Genomic DNA, 18,905 nt, shown 5'->3' with positions numbered 1-18,905 from the left:
AACTGCTGGGTTCTGGATCTTATTTGGGAGGGTCACAAGATCGAGTTCTATCACCTTATCCCAGATCTGTTTGTGGATTCTTCAGCTGGATGGTTGGACAAGGAGACCAGGGTCCGAGCGACCGTGCAAAGGTTGCTAGATAGTCCCATAGATCCAATTCACGATGAAGAAGCGAGCTATGGCAGATACTCTATGTACTTCATAGTGCCCAAAAAAGGCATCAAAGACCGGAAACCAATTTTGAACCTCAAGTCTGTAAATGTAACCCTCAAAGTACCGCACTTCCGCATGGAGATGGTCTGGTCAGTAACTAGTGGCACCGTGGAAAATCCTAGCCTTCCTAGATCTGACAGAGGCATACCTTCATATTCACATTTTCCCAGCCCACAGGAAATACTTATGATTCCATGACTCCAGTTTGCGACCCTACCCTTTGTGTTGGCAACAGCTCCATGCACCTTCACCAAATGTGATGGTGGTGGTTGCATCTCACCTTTGTAGGATGGGAGTACAGGTACACCCATACTTGGACAACTGGCTGATCAGAGCCCTATTCAACATCTTTATAAGAGACTTAGCAGAAGGGCTGAGAGGTAAAATGACATTATTCGCCAATGACGCCAAACTGGGCAATGTAGTGGGCAAAAGCACAACGAACGAAGATTCAATGCCCGACAACATGATGCACGACCTGCTCCTACTGGAGCGCTGGTCTAGGAACTGGCAACTCAGCTTCAATACCAAAAAATGCAAAGTTATGCACCTGGGCAGCCATAATCCATGCAAGACTTACACCCTTGATGGCGAGATCCTAACAAGAACGGTAGCAGTACGAGACTTAGGGGTGATCCTCAGTGAGGACATGAAGGCTGCCAATCAAGTGGAGCAAGCTTCATCCAAGGCAAGACAAATCATAGGTTGCATATGCAGGGGTTTCGTGTGCCGTAAGCCGGAAGTCATTATGCCATTGTATAGATCCATGGTGAGGCCCCACCTGGAATACTGTGTGCAATTCTGGAGGCCACATTATCACAAGGATGTGCTGAGACTGGAGTCGGTCCAGAGAATGACCACCCGGATGGTCTCGGGACTCAAGGATCTCCCGTACGAAGAACGGCTGGATAAATTACAGCTATACTCACTCGAGGAGCGCAGAGAGAGGGGCGACATGATCGAGACATTCAAGTATCTCACGGGCCGCATCGAGGTGGAAGAAGATATCTTCTTCTTCAAGGGTCCAGCGACAACAAGGGGGCATCCGTGGAAAATTAGGGGCGGGAAACTGCATGGGGACACCAGGAAATTCTTTTTCACTGAAAGGGTGGTTGATCGCTGGAATAGTCTTCCACTTCAGGTTATTGAGGCCAGCAGCGTGCCTGATTTAAGGCCAAATGGGACAGACACGTGGGATCTATTCACAGAGAAAGGTAGAGGAGGGTCTTTGGGTGGGCAGACTAGATGGGCCGTGGCCCTTATCTGCCGTCTATTTCTATGTTTCTGTCAAAGTTGGAGGGTGACAAATGGTAAATCTCCTTCAGGATTTGGGCTGGATATTCAAGTTCAAGAAGAGTCATCTAGAGCCGACCCAAAGCTTGGAGTGTTTGTGAGTCTACTTTGACACAGCAAAAGAGTATGTCTTCCCAAGCCATATAAACAGAAGCTCAAGAAACAGATTGCAGATCTCCTAACAATGCAAGATCCCACTGTTTGGCATTACCTTCAGGTTCTGGGCTCGATGGCATTCACCCTGGAAGTGGTTACCTAGGTGAGGGCGCACAAGCATCCCCTACATGATTCTCTTCTCTCCCAATGGTCACCGTAATGCCATGCCCTCCAAATGTGGCTTCCCTGGATAATGGAAGGGAGGAGCAGCTTGTGTTGTTGGCTCCTGTCGAGAGGTGTTCCTCTTGAAATCCCTTCATAGGTGCAAAAGATGCCAGCTGGCAGAGCCAATGGTCTCTTCATCAGTGAATGAATGTCCATAAATCATCTGAATCTGCGTGCCATTCAGATAACATTAAAAGCATGGAAAATTATCTGGAAGGCAAGGCAGTCAGAGTATTCTCAGACAATGATACTATGGTAGCAAATGTGAGCAGACAAGAGGGCACCACGAGTGCTCTGTTATGTCTGGAGGTGCATTAGATAGATTTTGAGCCCAAGGGGACAGACGGGGAAAAATTTATGTAAACTGCTCTGAGCACCTCTGGGATAACGAAAAAATTTAATGAATGAATAAGATGTTCAGGTGGGTGGAGGCTCATCTTCAGTCACTCTCCGCAGCCCATGTAGCGGGAGTGGAAAACGTCCAGGTTCACTTTCTCAGTCAGCACACACTCTAGGCCTGGGAGAATGATCTCTATCCCAAAGAGCGTTCACTCTAATTGTTCAACACTGAGGAAGTTTGGCAGTGGACTTGATGGTTTCAGTCAAAAACAAGAAGGCAAGTCGCTTCTGCAGCTGAAGAAACGAACTAGAAAGCACAAGATTAGATGTGTTGGTTCAGCCTTGGCTGGAAGAGAAGCTGCTTTGTGTTTCCACCGTGGCCTATGGTGAGCTGAGTTATTCACAGAATCATGACTCACCTGGTACGTGATCTTAGTAGCCCTAGATTGACCTCGTTGGCCATGGTATGTGGATCTAGTAAGGTTCCAACAGGACAGATGCATGAAACTAATGGTCTATGTGGAGCTACTCAGTCAGGGTCCAATCCACATGATAGACCCAGATCACTTTATCTTATGGCATAGCTATTGAGTGCTCAGCCTTAGTACGCAAAGGATATTCAGAAGGTCATTTCTACTCTTCTCTGAACTAAGACTGTTGTGGCCTATGCTAAAGCAAGGAGTGCTTTTCAGCTCTGGTGTGCCAAGGATAAGATGGAGCCCTTAAAAGCTCCAATCCCGATGATTCTTGCATTTTTCCAGGCTGGACTAGAGAAAGACCTAGCGAATGTATCTCTCAAAATACAGGTGGCAGGCCTCTTGTGCTTCCAAGCTCTAGTGTGAAAAGTCTCGCTGGCATCTCATCCAGATGTGACCAGATTTTTAAAGGGGTTGCATAGATTGTAGCCTCCGTTAAGCCAGCCCTTTCTGACGTGGAATCTTAACATCATGCCGAAAGGACTTCAAGAGGTTTGTTTGTGTGTGCTGGATCTCAAAGTGAAAGCAATGTGTCTGGTGGCAATAATCTTAATGAGAAGGATCTCAGAATTGTAGACACTCTCATACAGAGAATGTCTCAGGATCACAGAGGCAGAAATTGTCCTCCGCTTGATACCTTCCTTTCTATTGAATGTTTCATCATTTCATGCCAACCAAGAGGTCTGTCTACCTACTTTTCAGGCTACGAGTTCAGTCAAACAAGACATTACAGAGACTGGACATATGGAGAGTTTTACTCTACTGTTGAGAATAGACAGTTGACTTTAGTCTCTTCGACCATCTGTTTATTCTAACCAGTCAGACAAGACAAGGCAGATCAGCTTCCAAAGCACCTATTGCCAGATGGTTTTGTATGAAAAATAACAAAAAATCACTCCATAAGAAAATCAAACATTCTTCTTATGCACCCTTAGCAGTTATTTCTAAACTTGAAAAAATATGATCAGAGACTTGGAGGTAAAAACAAGGGGCCGGAGACCAAAGAATATCGCCTCACCACCCAGTCATTGCATATATTACAATGGTATGAATATACTTTTCTTTGCTTTCCACAGCATTTAAAAACTTCTCTTATACCATTATGAACTTTTTAGTGACAGATGTATCTTAATCAGAGGTTCTGATGTGGCTTGTTTCGATCCTGTGTCAGGGAACCGAATCTTAAGTTCAAAAAGACTCACAGGGTGGTGCTGTCTCAAATCAGACACAGCAATCGAGTTCATTGTGTGGGTACTACAATGAGATGAGATATGAGGAAGTGCATTCTCTGTTGCTTCTGCATCTGTTTGGTTGTCTAGGATGTCTGCAGTGTTTGTGAAGGTCACCTCTAAATTGTAGATTGTGAGGGCACAACTTGTGTTGGATTACAACCATTGTTTGTCTCTGAGCCTTGAATGCCTTAACAAAATTTAATCCGTTGTCAGTAACTGTGCTGAGAACTTTGTCATTGATACATAGTAAATGATGGCAGATAAAGACCCGAATGGTCCATCCAGTCTGCCCAACGCGGAAAACAATCTTCTCGTGACCGCTTCCACACTGTGGAATACTTTACCTCTGACCTTGAGACAAGAAAAGAATCTCAATAACTTTAAATCTAATCTTAAAACATTTCTTTTTTAGAGATGCTTTTTGAGATTTGTACTTAATTTTTTTAATTCAAAATCTCAGACATCAGGCCTTACATTAATGATTCCTTTTGTACCTTTTGTTTTTTACTTCCCCCTTCTTTTATTTTATGCAATATATCCTCCCCATTTGCCCATCTGTATCATGTTGTGTTTGTATGGTAATTGTGAATTTGTTCCCTTTATTTTAAAACTTTGTATTAATTGGAAATCACTTTGACTATAAAAGCGGTATATCAAGATTTAAATAAACGTGAAACTTGAAAATTAATCATGTTTTAAGTTCAAGTTTATTAAAAATTTGTTGTAAACGCAATGTCAAGTACTTCAATGCATATTACAATTTAAAAATAGGAACAAAAAATAAAACAATTTTATACAAATAAACATACAGTAATAGTTAAAGGAAACAGTTACAGGAAAGATTTATAAACTATAAAGAGTTTTACCTCATGCAAAATTATCATTTCTTTAATAAGGCATTAACTATTTTTTCTGCGGCCCTCCAAATACCTACAAATCCAAAATGTGGCCCTGCAAAGGGTTTGAGTTTGAGACCACTAGTATATCTCAAGTAGCAATTGTTGTTTAGTGGGATTTAAACTTCTGGCACTATATGTTTTGCCACAACCTATACAAAGGACCAACTTATAACTCTGAAATTACAGTAATTATCCCAGGACAAACAGGCAGCCTATTCTCACATATGGGTGACGTCACCGATGGAGCCTCGACACGGAAGCCTCGCAAGCAGACTTGCTTGAAGAAACTAGAAGTTTTGAGTTAGCTGCCCCACGCATGCGCGAGTGCCTTCCTGCCCAGCACAGGCGTGTCTCCTCAGTTCTCAGTTTTCCGCAGAGGCGAGAAGTCCGTCTTTGACTCTCTGTGTTTAACTTACTTACTTTGTGCCTTCTCTCACCGTGGTTTGTGTTATTTTTCACGAATCGCTGTACTTAATTTATTTTATTTCTAGTTTTGTGTTTTTTATTTTTATTTCCTCCGTTCGGCTGCTGGGGCAGGCCGCTCGTCCGCAGCCCAGAGACTTTGACATTGTAGCGGCTGTTTTTCCTTCTATGTCCTGGCCAGCTACAGGCTTCAAGAAGTGTAGCCAGTGCTAGCGTGCAATTTCTCTCACGGACCCACATAGCAGGTGCCTCAAGTGCAGTGGGCCACAACATCACCCGAAGTCGTGTGAGTGCTGTGCTACTCTTCAACCTCAAGCCCTTAAACATTGTCTACTTTCAGTGGAGAAGATGTTCCAGATGGATTCGACCACTTCCTCAACTCCAAAGCCGACCTTGGTCTCGCCTTCGACCGAGGGCCCTCCTGCCTCCACTGCTTCAACCTCGAGCCTCATCAGACCTTCTCTTTTGCAGCGGCTCTTTCTTCGACTACATCTGATGTATCTTCCCCTTTATCCTCAGGTCAGGTGGCTCAGCAGACAGTTCCACTGGTGGTGCTTAAGGTGCCTAAGACTTCTAAGTCAAAGCACATTTCCACTGCCTCGGTGGAACCTCCAGCCAAGGCAGGTGGTCCAGTTTCAGACACAGATCCATCCTTGCCGGCTTCTTTCCAGACCATGTTAGAGCAGCAATTTGTTAAGTTCCTCACCAAAATGGGACTGAAGCTAGCTACTTTAATCCAGCCTGGGCATTCTGCAGACTCAGTGAGGTCGAGCCTCTTCCTATGCCTCAGTCTGAGTCTACACACTCTATGCAGGGAGCAGAGTCTCTGCAAGTGTCTGGTTTGGCATCTAAGCACGTACAGCAAGGAGCAGATTCTTTGCAAGTGCCTCGGCAGGAATCCTCACACTCCATATAAGGAGCAGAGTCTTTGGGAGTGCATCGAGGTTCCTCCATCAAGCCTCTGGAGCTTCGATCCACAGCTTCCAGGCCTATCCATTCTTTGGTGGCATCGGCTGCTTCTCTCTCCGAGGCGAAGTCTCCTCGATTTTCGAGATCTGCTTACAAGCACTGTTCTCACCGACGATCGAGACCTTCATTAAGGCATCCTTCCAGGCATAGTTGTTCTTCTAAAGAGCATCCTTCTTCAACTAAGCCTCGATCTACACCTACTTCTACTAGACCACCGACTCCTTGATCAAGGTCTCCACTTCCAAACCTCGAGGACTCAGCGGTTTCGATTGCTTCGTCCAAGTCTCCCTATTCTTTTGATGCCTTTTTTCCAGCCGACGCTTCATCTTCAACCCAGGCTATCAACCTTTATGGTAGGAAATTCACTCTTGTTGCTCAAGCAGTGGCGTACCTAGGGTATTTGGCACCCGGGGCCCATCATTTTTTGACACCCCCCCCATGTAAAAAAATATTTTTTGTAATGACCATGAAACGGAATAAATGGTCAGAATAGAAACAGGCAGTGAAAATTTTCTTATATTCCAAACATACATAGTAACATAGTAACATAGTAGATGACGGCAGATAAAGACCCGAATGGTCCATCCAGTCTGCCCAACCTGATTCAATTTAAATTTTTTTTTTTTTTCTTCTTAGCTATTTCTGGGCGAGAATCCAAAGCTCTACCCGGTACTGTGCCTGAGTTCCAACTGCCAAAATCTCCGTCAAGACCCACTCCAGCCCATCTACACCCTCCCAGCCATTGAAGCCCTCCCCAGCCCATCCTCCACCAAACGGCCATACACAGACACAGACCGTGCAAGTCTGCCCAGTAACTGGCCTAGTTCAATATTTAATATTATTTTCTGATTCTAAATCCTCTGTGTTCATCCCACGCTTCTTTGAACTCAGTCACAGTTTTACTCTCCACCACCTCTCTCGGGAGCACATTCCAGGCATCCACCACCCTCTCCGTAAAGTAGAATTTCCTAACATTGCCCCTGAATCTACCACCCCTCAACCTCAAATTATGTCCTCTGGTTTTACCATTTTCCTTTCTCTGGAAAAGATTTTGTTCTACGTTAATACCCTTTAAGTATTTGAACGTCTGAATCATATCTCCCCTGTCTCTCCTTTCCTCTAGGGTATACATAACATAACATAAATTATGTCTGAATTGTCATGACATCAGAAGTACATATGGAATAGTTGCAGGTGATGCTTGGGACAGTTCTGATTGTGTTAGTTCGGTTTTATGTGTTTTTTGAATAGAAGGGTTTTTATTTCTTTTTGAAGGTTTTGCAGTATGTGGTCGATGTCAATTGGTTGTAGGGTTGGGGGTCGAGTGTTGCAGCTCGAATGGCTAGGAGGTTGTCGAACAGTTTTTTTCTTTTGACGTTTTTGGTTGGAGGGTGTGTGAATGGTGCGTGAGTTCTCCTATGTCTGTTTGAAGTGGATTGAATTATTTAGCTGAAGAAATTAGTTACCCCCTCATCCCACACACATTAATTCTCTTCCATTTTTGTTCCCATTATAAAAAACACTGATAAGTTCCCAGAAAAAAAATACATTAAAATAAGAAGTGAAAACAAAGGCCCCTACAGATGAGAACATAACATAAGAATAGCCTAACTGGGTCAGACCAATGGTCCATCATGCCCAGTAGCCCATTCTTATGGTAGCCAATCCAGGATACTAATACCTGGTCAAAACCCAAAGAGTAGCAACATTCCATGCTACCGATCCAGGGCAAGCAGACACTTCCCCCATGTCTTAATAACAGATTATGGACTTTTCCTCCAGGAATTTGTCCAAATCTTTCTTAAAACCAGCTACACTATCTGCTTTTACCATAACTTCTGGCCACTTCATTTTTAAGTTTAGATCTTTCCTTTCAAACAGAGACCTTGATAGATGTCAAATACAGCACAAGGTAACTTCACATGGACTTAGCTGTGCAGGAAATGTGAATCTCCTCATACACCCACCATATAGTGCAAAAATGTGCAAAGGTCTGTTTTTTTCTTTCGATCACTACATAGCCTAATGCCACACAAGCAGCGCTGTTACAAACATATTCTGTAGGTCAATGCTAAGGATAACAAAGTTTCCTTCCTTGGACCAGAAGGAGATACTGATAAACCACTGGAAGAGATCCCAACACAACACCCAAAGACCCACTCAGTGTGTGAACCAGTTGAGTGGAGTGGACTAACTGGGGGGTGGAAATGGGCCCGGAGTTTGCTCAGCAGAATTTCCCAGACCACCTCTTCCTCTCAACACATCTCAACACATTGACACGCTGCCACCACCACCACTAGAAACACCTCACTGTGTAGGCCAGCTATGCTATAAACTTTATAAAACACATTATTATATTTTCTTATAAAGCACATATTTTAACTGAACTCTCTGACATCCTCAGCCTTTCCATTCACAAAAATAGAAGGAAGAAAAGTTCCCATTTCCTGCTGTTTCATGTCCCCGGCCTATACAATATTTTATTTCTGCAGACCCTTCAAAAGTCTGACCAAATCCTCGTTTCACTTGCATTATAAAGTACTGAGGATGCCATCTCTCCCCAATCCCAGGTCCTAAAGTCTAAGACAGTAGCGCAAACTAATGCTGCCAGATTCAGGAAAAAAAATTTCGATTCGATTTTCCTGCCCAGTTGGGTGATTTTTTTCAAAACTCCTGGTGGGTTTTATAGCTTTTTCACCCCCTTTGGCTTCTCCTAACCACACTGGCGCTGTGGTGTAAATAAAATAAAGAAACAAAAAGGACTTTTCCTCTCTCTGTTAAATCCTAGCTCACGTTTGCAGTCCAACACCAGCTCTGTCAGGATACACATTTCAAATCTGACATATTATAATCACAAAACAGAAAATAAAATTAATTTTTCTACCTTTTGTTGTCTGGTTATATTTCAAATCTTGTTGGTCCAAGGCTCTGGTTTTCTTCTGATAACTTGCTTGCCAGGGTCTCCTTCTTTCTTCTTTCTGCGTGCTACCATCCATCTGCCAACTCTGTCCTCCCTTTCCATTTCCCTTCCCTCCCCAGGAAGTCTGGTATCTTTCCTTTTTTTCATCTCCCTCCACAGATCCACCTTTTCTTAACTACCCTTTCATCCGGCATCTCTCCCTCATTCCCCACCACCCCAGAGTCCACCATTTCTCCCTTTCTTTTCCCAATTACCCTCCTATCCAGTATCTCTATCCCTCCTCCACACCATCCCTTGTGTCCAATTTCTCTCCCTTTCAGTTCCTTCCCTCCCTAAATCCCATGGTCCATCATTTCTCTCCCTCTCCTCTATTTTCAGACCCATTATTTCTTCATCCCCCCCCAAAGTTTGGCATATGCACGTCTCTTTGAACACCCCCTTCCCTCCGTGTACTTCTAAACCAGGTTCCCCCCCCAAAGGCCTGTCCCCCCTTAAAGGTCTGCCTGCACCCCCCTTGAAGGCCTGTCCCACCCCTTTGTAGGCCTGTCCCACCCCCTTGTAGGCCTGTCCCCCCCTTGAAGGCCTGTCCCTCCCCCTTGTAGGCCTGTCCCCCCCACCTTGTAGACCTGCCTGCCTGTCCCCCCCTTGAAGGTCTGCACCCCCCCTGAAGGTCTGCACCCCCCCTGAAGGTCTGTCCCCCCCTTGAAGGCCTGTCCCCCCCTTGAAGGCCTGTCCCACCCCCTTGTAGGCCTGGCCCCCCCCTTGTAGGCCTGTCCCCCCCTTGAAGGCCTGCACCCCCCCTGAAGGCCTGTCCCACCCCCTTGTAGGCCTGTCCCACCCCCTTGTAGGCCTGCCCACCCCCTTGTAGGCCTGCCCATCCCCTTGTAGACCTGTCCCCCCTTGTAGACCTGTCCCCCCTTGAAGGCCTGTCCCTCCCCCTTGAAGGTCTGCACCCACCCCCGAAGGCCTGTCCCCACCCCTTGAAGGCCTGCCTGCCTGTCACCGCCCTCCCCCTTGAATGCCTGCCTGCCTGCCCACCCGCCCCACCCCGAAGGACCGCTCGCCCCCCTGGCCTCCCCGCACCACCTATGAAGCAGCACTACCTATGCTCCCGGCCTTGCCGTTCAGTCCCCACCACCACCACCACCCCCGAAGGACCGCTCGCCCCACTGACCTTCCTGCACCACCTATGAAGCAGCCTCAGCAGGATCGCGACGTCAGCTATCCCTGCGCTGCTTAGGCGCTGCTTCCTGCGCCGCGTTCCCGCCCCTCCTCTGACGTCAGAGGAGGGGCGAGACCGCGGCGCAGGAAGCAGCGCCCAAGCAGCTCAGGGATAGCTGACCTCGCGATCCTGCTGCTTGCTGCTTCACAGGTGGTGCAGGAAGGTCAGTGGGGCGAGCGGTCCTTCGGGGGTGTGGGGGACTGAACAGCAAGGCCGGGAGCACCCCTTCAGGGCTGGCACCAGGGGCGGACCGCCCCTCCCGTCCCCCCCTTGGTACGCCACTGTGCTCAAGTAAACATTTCAACAAAGGGAGGATTTAATGTATGTGAAGGCAAATTTAACAATGGGAATTTATACTAATCCAGTGTGTCTCAAACTGTGTGTCACGGCACAGTGGTGACCCCGAAGAGATTCCAGGTATGCCACAAGGGATTCCAGAAATTTACTTTATTTTAAAAAATTCCCTTCATAAGTATACAGTACACTTAAATACATTACATGTATGTCATGTATGCAAAAGTCAATGTTTGTGTCTGGGTGCATAAGAATACAGCCCCCCAGACAAGCATCATTCTTTGATATGATTGGTTCTTGAAAACAGCAAGAAGTTTTAGTTTTTATGCAGTAGTTATTCTAACTTGAGCAACAAATCAGTCAAGGCTTTTGTTACCGTTTGGATCATCTTATCTTTGTGAACTTGGATTTTCAGCTGACAGAAATTAAATCGAAAAAAGAGCAACTGCAGATGGATGATGAAATGCATGTTTGCTTGTCAACTATTGAGCTGCATTTTGAGTTAATTTGCACTGAAAAATAAGCACATCCATTGTGTTGATTAGCAATTGTATTCTGTCTACTTAAAGAACTGTAAATAAATAACTCTCAAATTTAACTTTTGTTGGTTTTGCAATCTAATAATTTCAATTATAACAATTATGCAAAAATCATTTGCTCCGTTTAGTGTGCCAGAATGAAAAAGAAAAGGTTTGAGACACATTGGTCTAATCCATTGAGTAGCTTCCGTCTACAAGTATTACTGTAGCTTTATCATTGTGCTAGTGTGTACCCCCTCCTTCCCACAATACCATGTATTTTACAAATTTGCAAGTAAATGCAAATTCTTGAAAAGTGAATTACATTTTGTTTTTGGTCCCCTCTATAGAAAGTGCCAAGAAATACAGTTGTATTAGATGTGATGAATTTTGGTATGGTGGACTTGTATTGAAAGCTGAAAAATTGTCTTCATATAGGCCCACAAAGAGTAATGGTTTTCACTAATGAGAGAGAACTTGAGCCAGAGACCTTTAGATGAGAAAATTATATACAAAAACTCTTGGACCATCTGCTATTCCAGAACACTTGAAATTTTGAAGGCATTAGGTCTTAGATTGTACTGTCTGAAACTAGCGCTTACAGATATATTTTCTCACCCACTCTAACAGCCAAACAAAATTGAGTAGGGCACAGTTCTCAATACATGTGCATAGTTGCGGAGAATGTTACTTGACTGTTAGCAGTCATCTGCTTGTCAGAGTTGGTAGTAACTGTGAGGAAAGTGAATCTCAAAGAATTATCATTTGGGGAGGGGGGTATAGTGAGGAAGGCATTGTTAAAAGTAGTTGCATATTCTGTTGCATTGGTCTTTATTTAATATATATTTTGGTTGGATGAGGAGAGAGGTGGGGTGGCACTTTTTTTTTTTATCTTTAGGCAAAGTATTGAACATACTTTGTCCTGAAGCTTAGCAGCAGTTAATTGCGATACTACTCAAAGACCCCAGAGAATGACGTTGGCTGTCATTCAGCTCAAGCATTTATTTCTGAATTGCATGTACCTTCATATAGATCAAATATGAAATTTCTGCATAGATCTTAAAGAATTAATTTTTGAAGGTATCGAGAAATGGGAGTCCCTATGGATGGTGGTTCTTGACTCCGGCTCTCTGGACAGTTGGGGTGGAGAGTATTCTACAGTTCTGCTTTTCAGAATAGTCAAAATAAACATATCACAAATAACTAAATACTTGTAAATCTGTTTTTGTAGTGTTATCTACTTCTGTTTATCATTTCTATAGTGCTGAAAGGCATACGCAGTGCTGTACATTTAATATGTAATAGATGGTCCCTGCTCAGAAGAGCTTGCAATCTAATTTGGACAAACAGGACATATAGGGGTTGGAGTCACTAGTAGAGAGAATGATAAGATGGATAAAGGTAATTTTATGGTGATTGGGAGTTAAGTTGAAAGCAGCCTTGAAAAGGTAGGCTTTTAGCTTAGATTTGAATACTGATAGAGGCAGAGCTTGATGTATCCTGGATATCTTTTTAAAAAACAGTGTTGAGTATCAGAAGTTGCACTGACTACTAACTGAAGTCAAAACTAAACTGAAGAGAGCCAGCCAACATGGATTCAGGAAAGGGAAGTCATGTTTGACGAACCTACTTCAATTTTTTGAGGCAGTGAACAGACAAATTGATAATGGAGAACCAGTAGATATTATATACTTCGATTTTCAGAAAGCGTTCAACAAGGTTCCACATGTAAGACTTCTCAGGAAACTGCAAGGCCATGGAATAGAAGGAGATATACTAAGATGGATAGGCAAATGGCTGGAGAACAGAAGGCAGAGAGTGGGCATAAATGGGAAGTTCTCAGACTAGGAGAATGTGACTAGTGGTGTGCCCCAGGGCTCGGTACTTGGGCCCATCTTATTTAATATTTTCATCAATGACCTAGAAGAAGGAACATCTAGTGGGATCATCAAGTTTGCAGACGACACAAAGCTTTGCTGGGCAATCAGATCGCAGAAGGATAGCGAGGAACTCCAGAGCGACTTGAGTCGATTGGAGAAATGGGCAGATAAATGGCAGATGAAGTTTAATGTGGAAAAATGCAAAGTAATGCACTTAGGCAGAAAGAATAAGGAACACAAGTATAGTATGTCAGGTGCAGCTCTGGGAAAAACCAAACAGGAAAAGGACCTGGGTGTACTAATTGATAGGACCCTGAAGCCGTCGGTGCAATGTGCGGTGGCAGTGAAGAACGCAAATAGAATGCTAGGCATGATAAAGAAGGGAATCACGAGTAGATCAGAGAAAGTAATAATGCCGCTTTATAGAGCGATGGTCAGACCACACTTGGAATACTGCGTCCAACATTGGTCTCCATACCTAAAGAAGGATATAAAACTGCTGGAGAGGGTGCAGAGACGAGCAACGAAGCTAATAAAAGGTATGGAGAACTTGGAATACGAGGAACGACTTAAGAGAGTGGAATTGTTCTCCCTTGAGAAGAGGAGACTGCGAGGGGATATGATCGAGACTTTCAAAATACTGAAAAGAATCTACAAAATAGAGCAGGAAAAAAAATTATTTACAATGTCCAATGTGACACAGACAAGAGGACACGAACTGAAGCTAAGTTCAGGACAAATATCAGGAAGTTCTGTTTCACGCAACAAGTGGTGGACACCTGGAATGCTCTCCCAGAAGAGGTAATTGCGGAACCCACCGTTCTAGGATTTAAGGATAAGCTAGATGTACATCTCCTTATGAGTGGCATAAAGTGATATGGGGACTAAAATTATGCCAGGGTACACCTGGCGGGGCCTCCGCGTGCGCGGATCGACGGACTTGATGGACCTAGGGTCTGATCCGGAGATGGCAATTCTTATGTTCTTATGAGTGAATTTTTGTTCTCCCAAGAAGCATTCTCAATTTCTGGAAAAGGGTAGGGGGATAGGGGAACCTGCTTAAAAGATATTGCTGCTCTTGGTAAAGCAGAGGATGAGAGGGATTAATGAGCATTTGTGACTTTATGGCTTGTTCATACCACTTGAAGATCATCTCAACTTGGAATGTTTTGTAGTACATTTTATGAACTTTCATTCATCTTCCATATTTTTGGCGTATAAAATGGATTTGTTTCATGAAGATTTCTTTAAATGGAGGCAAAATATATAAGGCATTTTGTACTAAGCACAGCAAATACATATGCACTTTTGTGAAAAGAGCCATGTTGTAGGTAATACCTGCTTATTGGACTAACTCAATATATCTTTCACAAGTTAAGCTTTCATCAGGTCAGAGGAGAAGACAGATATGGGTTAGTCCAGTAAAAAGGTATCGCCTGGAATTTGATGGTCAACCCTTAATTCCACATATCTAAGTGGGCTAGCACAGCAATCACAATTCTTGTCAACACACGCTTGCTTTATTATTATTTTTTTTTTACAGACATTGCTGCTGAAATTAGATTGATGGATACTGTTACTTTTTGTTTCGGGTTTTTGTAGGAGGTAGGGAGATATATATATAAATTGCATTGTGTTTAAAATCTGCTTTTGCTCACACATTTTTTTCTCCCCTTCCCCCTTCTCTACTCCCCCCTTCCCCCCACTTTCCCTTCAACAGATACAGACAGCAATTCTGAGGAATCTGGAAAGCTAAGTATGCCTGTATTTACAGGTTATGGCACTAGTGAGCCCTCACTTGCCAAGCCACCTGCTAGAATTTCTTCAGTGGTCAATGAAGATGGAGATGTTCTAGACAGTTCCTTAAGTCCTCAGACATTTCAGCACATTCCTTTCATGCATGCCTTGCACTGTGTCATGCACAATGGCGTACAGAAACCTGAAGCTATGATCCCTCCACCCATATCTGTGGATAAACCTGTGGGTATGCTCATTGCTGGTCCTGTTACAATGTCCTCGGTGAAAGAACCTGCTGTTGCTGAACCAGAAAAACGCCTTGATGTGTTGACTTCTCCTGTACCTGCCCCATCCCCTTTTCTTCCTCATGCTGTCCAGGGTAGCACCCCTGCTTTGCACCTGTCAGTTCACAGACTGAAAGTGCCATCACCGCAAGGAGTCACAGAAGGTTGCACAACTAGTAGTTCCCAGCATGCAACAGGAAATGCGAGTATTGGATCACCAAGTGCGGCCTTTATTCCAGTCCACAACCCAGGTAGTTTTCCAGTAGCCCCAATGTCTACCACTGATCCAGTTTCAAAACCCACGTCACAAATAGTAGGACTTGGTCAAATGGTGCCTCATGCTGAGGGAATTGCAGGCGTAATCCCTCCACCTACGAACTTAAAGCTAGTTCTTCCACCCGCTGGCCTCTCAGCAGCACCACCGCCAGCTTCCTTCAACTTACCAGGAGCATCTACAGCAACTCCTAGTGCTCAACAACCAGCTTCTGTGGGTGTTGGTCCAGTCCAGTCTACTGTTCCTTCAGCAATTCCTACTCACACAACAGGCCCTGCCCCTAGCCCAAGCCCTGCCCTACCTCACAGCACTGCACAAAGTGACAGTACACACTATATAAATACTTCCGGGAATACTAGCACTAATGGGACAGTCATACCACCCCAACAGATAGGGTCTGGGGCTTGTGGCTCTTGTGGCCGTAGGTGCAGTTGTGTGACCAATGGAAACCTTCAGATTAATAACTATTTTTATCCTAACCCAATTCATGGACAACAAGTCTATAGAGTCCCTTTCTTTACCTTGCCATCTCTTTGCAATGGTAGCTACCTCAATCAAGCACATCAAACTAATGGGACACAGCTTCCTTTTTTTCTGCATCAGACCCCATACGCCAATGGACTGATGCATGAACCGCTTGGAAGCCAAACCAACTACAGTATGCAGCAGATGAGTGGGTATGGAAGGTACTATCAGATGTACCCATCACCTAACATAGTTGCCAACACAAATGGATCTGGACCCAAAAAGAATGGAAACATTTCATGTTACAACTGTGGCATAACCGGACACCATGCACACGACTGTAAGCAACCATCCATGGAAGCCAGTCAGCAAGGTAATCATGACAACTCCCAAAGGACTTGTTTTTGAGTGTATCTGTCTTTTTCTTGGTGAATTTGGAACTTGTTGTATGGTAACCTATATGATGTGTGTGTATGCGTGCGTGTGTAAATGTTGTGCACTAGCAATCAGCTGTTAATTGGGAAAAGAAATGCCAGACGAGACTATAGTTGAAGTTTTATTTACTGGCAGTTGAGATTTTGTAGGTGAAGTAAAATACAAAGGAGACTAGCCAAGAAAAACTAGATTCTAAAACTTCAGTTAGCCAGTTTCATCTGATGATTTGACATTCATACGGCTGGAACTTGATTGCCAGCATATCAGCTGTAATTTTGTCAGATTGTTCAAATAGCTAAAAATAAAACTTTTGGGTTATGCATGAGAAACAAGAGTTTGAGTGTTAATGTTTGTGTAAATTAATGGATAGTTTTTGGTGTAATACTTTTGTCTTGTAGCTTGAATGAAGTACTGGGAAAAGGAGGATTTTCATACCTCCCCCATGCCTACAAACTTTATCCACTGTTTGGTGTACTTTGGAACTTAGAAAGTTCAGGGTAAAATTGTGCCTTTCTTGAAAGCTTAGAAGAGGGTGACTTTTTTATTTTGATATTTTCTAGTAATAGTTTATACTCCAATGAACTATAAGCACTGACTTGGCAGTTCTGTCTTTTCCTGTTTTTAGGCACTTACAGGCTGAGGTATGCACCTCCCCCTGCCCCTTCCCATGATACCCTGGACTCTGCAGACTGAAACAAGTACATATTATCTACTTGACACTGAAGCATGGGAATGTGGGCTTTCCCTGAGTCTTTCATTTAAGACTTACCGGGGACTTTGTGTCTATTTTTTCCTTTGATCGGCGTTAACTCGCTTTCCTCACATCTGTTACAAATGCTACCCATGAAGATGATGGTTTCCTGGCCTCATAGTTGGATAGAGCACCTGTGTATCTCTTAATGTCATTCAAATTGAGTAAAAAAGGAAAATGCTTTGAGCAACTCTCATACTGAAGACTGGATACGCATTCATTGTGTACTGCGGTGTCTTTGGTTTTTGGGGGTTTTTTTACACGTTAATGTCACTTGACTTCTGATAGCACTGACAGAGCAGAACATCCCATTGAAAGAAACCTGCTCATTCCCTCCCCCTCCCCCCCAAAAAAATACCTCATTGCCTTTTTAACACTCACTGTGTTGCTGTTCGTTTTTCATCATCCTTGGGCCTGTCCATCTGTGTCATGAGACCGAGTGTTAAAGCATTTGGATGACTTTAAAAGAAAATTCTTTCTTTTTTTTTTTGTTTTTGTTTTGTTGTAACCCATAAAGTAATAAGGGGAAGAAACTGCAGGGCCGAGTCATTTTGACTTCTCATAATGAAGACGCCAGATCAGGAACTTTGAGTGCCTGTAATTTAAAAGATGTGTGTCAAAGATAAAACATTTAGAAAGCAAGAAAGGGTAATCATTTATGAACATTTTAAACAGGTTAATGAATTAAAAATTATATTTTGGAGAAGTATAAAAAGAATTCCAGTCAGTTTTACAGACACTGTAGATTTTAGCCACTAAAAAGCAAAGTGAACAAATTTGTCTGAATGTTGTACTCTATGTCTGCATTTTTAATGGATCTGTTGATACTTTATTTTTGCAAAGTCAACTTCGTGTCATAATTTAAAAAACTAATAAAATAAGCAAACCCCCCCAAAAAGTAAGTTACAATACTTGATTTTCATTTCTTAAGTTCCATACATATTTAGAATGTATACATTTGTCAGAGAATACACAAAGAATTTGTGGTATCCTACAGATCAGTTGGGTTCATATAATTCCTCTGCCAAGTTGCTTTGTTTCATAATCATTTGCCATTATCCAGAATTCCTAAGGCTGAATTTCTGAGCGTCAAAGGAGGAGAAAAAGCTGGCGTTAACAGGGCAGTGTCATGTCACAATCTTTAATGCTGCTGTTTATGTATTAAAAAGATATTCAATGTATGCACTAACTTATGCTTCCAGTTGATTTTGATTTTAAGTGCACTGAAATTGTCTGAAAATTGAGTGTTTTTCTGATGCCTGCTGCATTCAACTGCAAAGAGCAGTGTTGTCACTGTAGGTCTACACTGTTGGAGGGGGGATGGGTTTTTTGATCTTCATCTAATTCTTAATTCTTTTTTTTTTTTTTTTTGCATTCCTTATACGGTTCAAAATGGAAGCAAAGTTTAACTGAAGAAAAAAAAAAAATCCCACACAGATATGCAGCAAATAGGAATTTCAGTCTTGTTTTCAGGCGCTTCGTAAACAGCTAAACAAAAGAAACTTGAAAAAAAAAAACCTTCATAGATAATGTTTTATATTTATAGCACCGAGTCTACATTTTTTGAAACTTTTTCATGGAAAGGGAGGGAAAAGAGTAATAGGTAAAGTAGATTTTGGAAAAAAAAGCTTTAATTTAAACAACAAAAAATTTTAGTAGTGAAATGGAGATTATTTTGATTAAAAATATTTTGTTTTGGGTATTTTTGGACCACAATATTAAATGAATTATTAAGCAGCAGTTGAGTTGTCTAAGAATAGTGGTTATATATGCCACACTTATTCTGCTTATCTGCCAGATGTACTTTATGAAGCTTATTTTATGGTTTAAAATATTGTACTGTAAATAGAAGGTTTGCCACCTTCTCTTTATTTGTATGTTTACCATATACTTTGATATTATTTACTGGAAAATGTTTCATGTATTTCTAGAAGAGATGGGATTTTATGCAACCTTTTTT

General features: G+C 43.0%; 1 protein-coding gene across 1 annotated transcript in view; it reads left to right on the top strand.

The window, feature by feature from the left end:
• The window catches only part of ZCCHC2 (zinc finger CCHC-type containing 2), a 192,666-nt gene extending 174,127 nt beyond the window's left edge, over positions 1-18,539 (top strand). The window contains exons 13-14 of the mRNA XM_033929327.1: positions 14,720-16,132; positions 16,820-18,539. Of these exons, the coding sequence (XP_033785218.1) occupies positions 14,720-16,132; positions 16,820-16,887 (1,481 nt within the window). The 3' untranslated portion in view covers positions 16,888-18,539. The remainder of the gene's footprint in view (positions 1-14,719; positions 16,133-16,819) is intronic.
• The last annotated feature ends 366 nt before the right edge of the window (positions 18,540-18,905 follow it).

This window comes from Geotrypetes seraphini, chromosome 2, assembly GCF_902459505.1.
Source record: "Geotrypetes seraphini chromosome 2, aGeoSer1.1, whole genome shotgun sequence".
NCBI lineage: Eukaryota > Metazoa > Chordata > Amphibia > Gymnophiona > Dermophiidae > Geotrypetes > Geotrypetes seraphini.
Note: the sequence above shows the minus strand (reverse complement) of the source record. Positions and strands in the feature narration are given on the sequence as shown.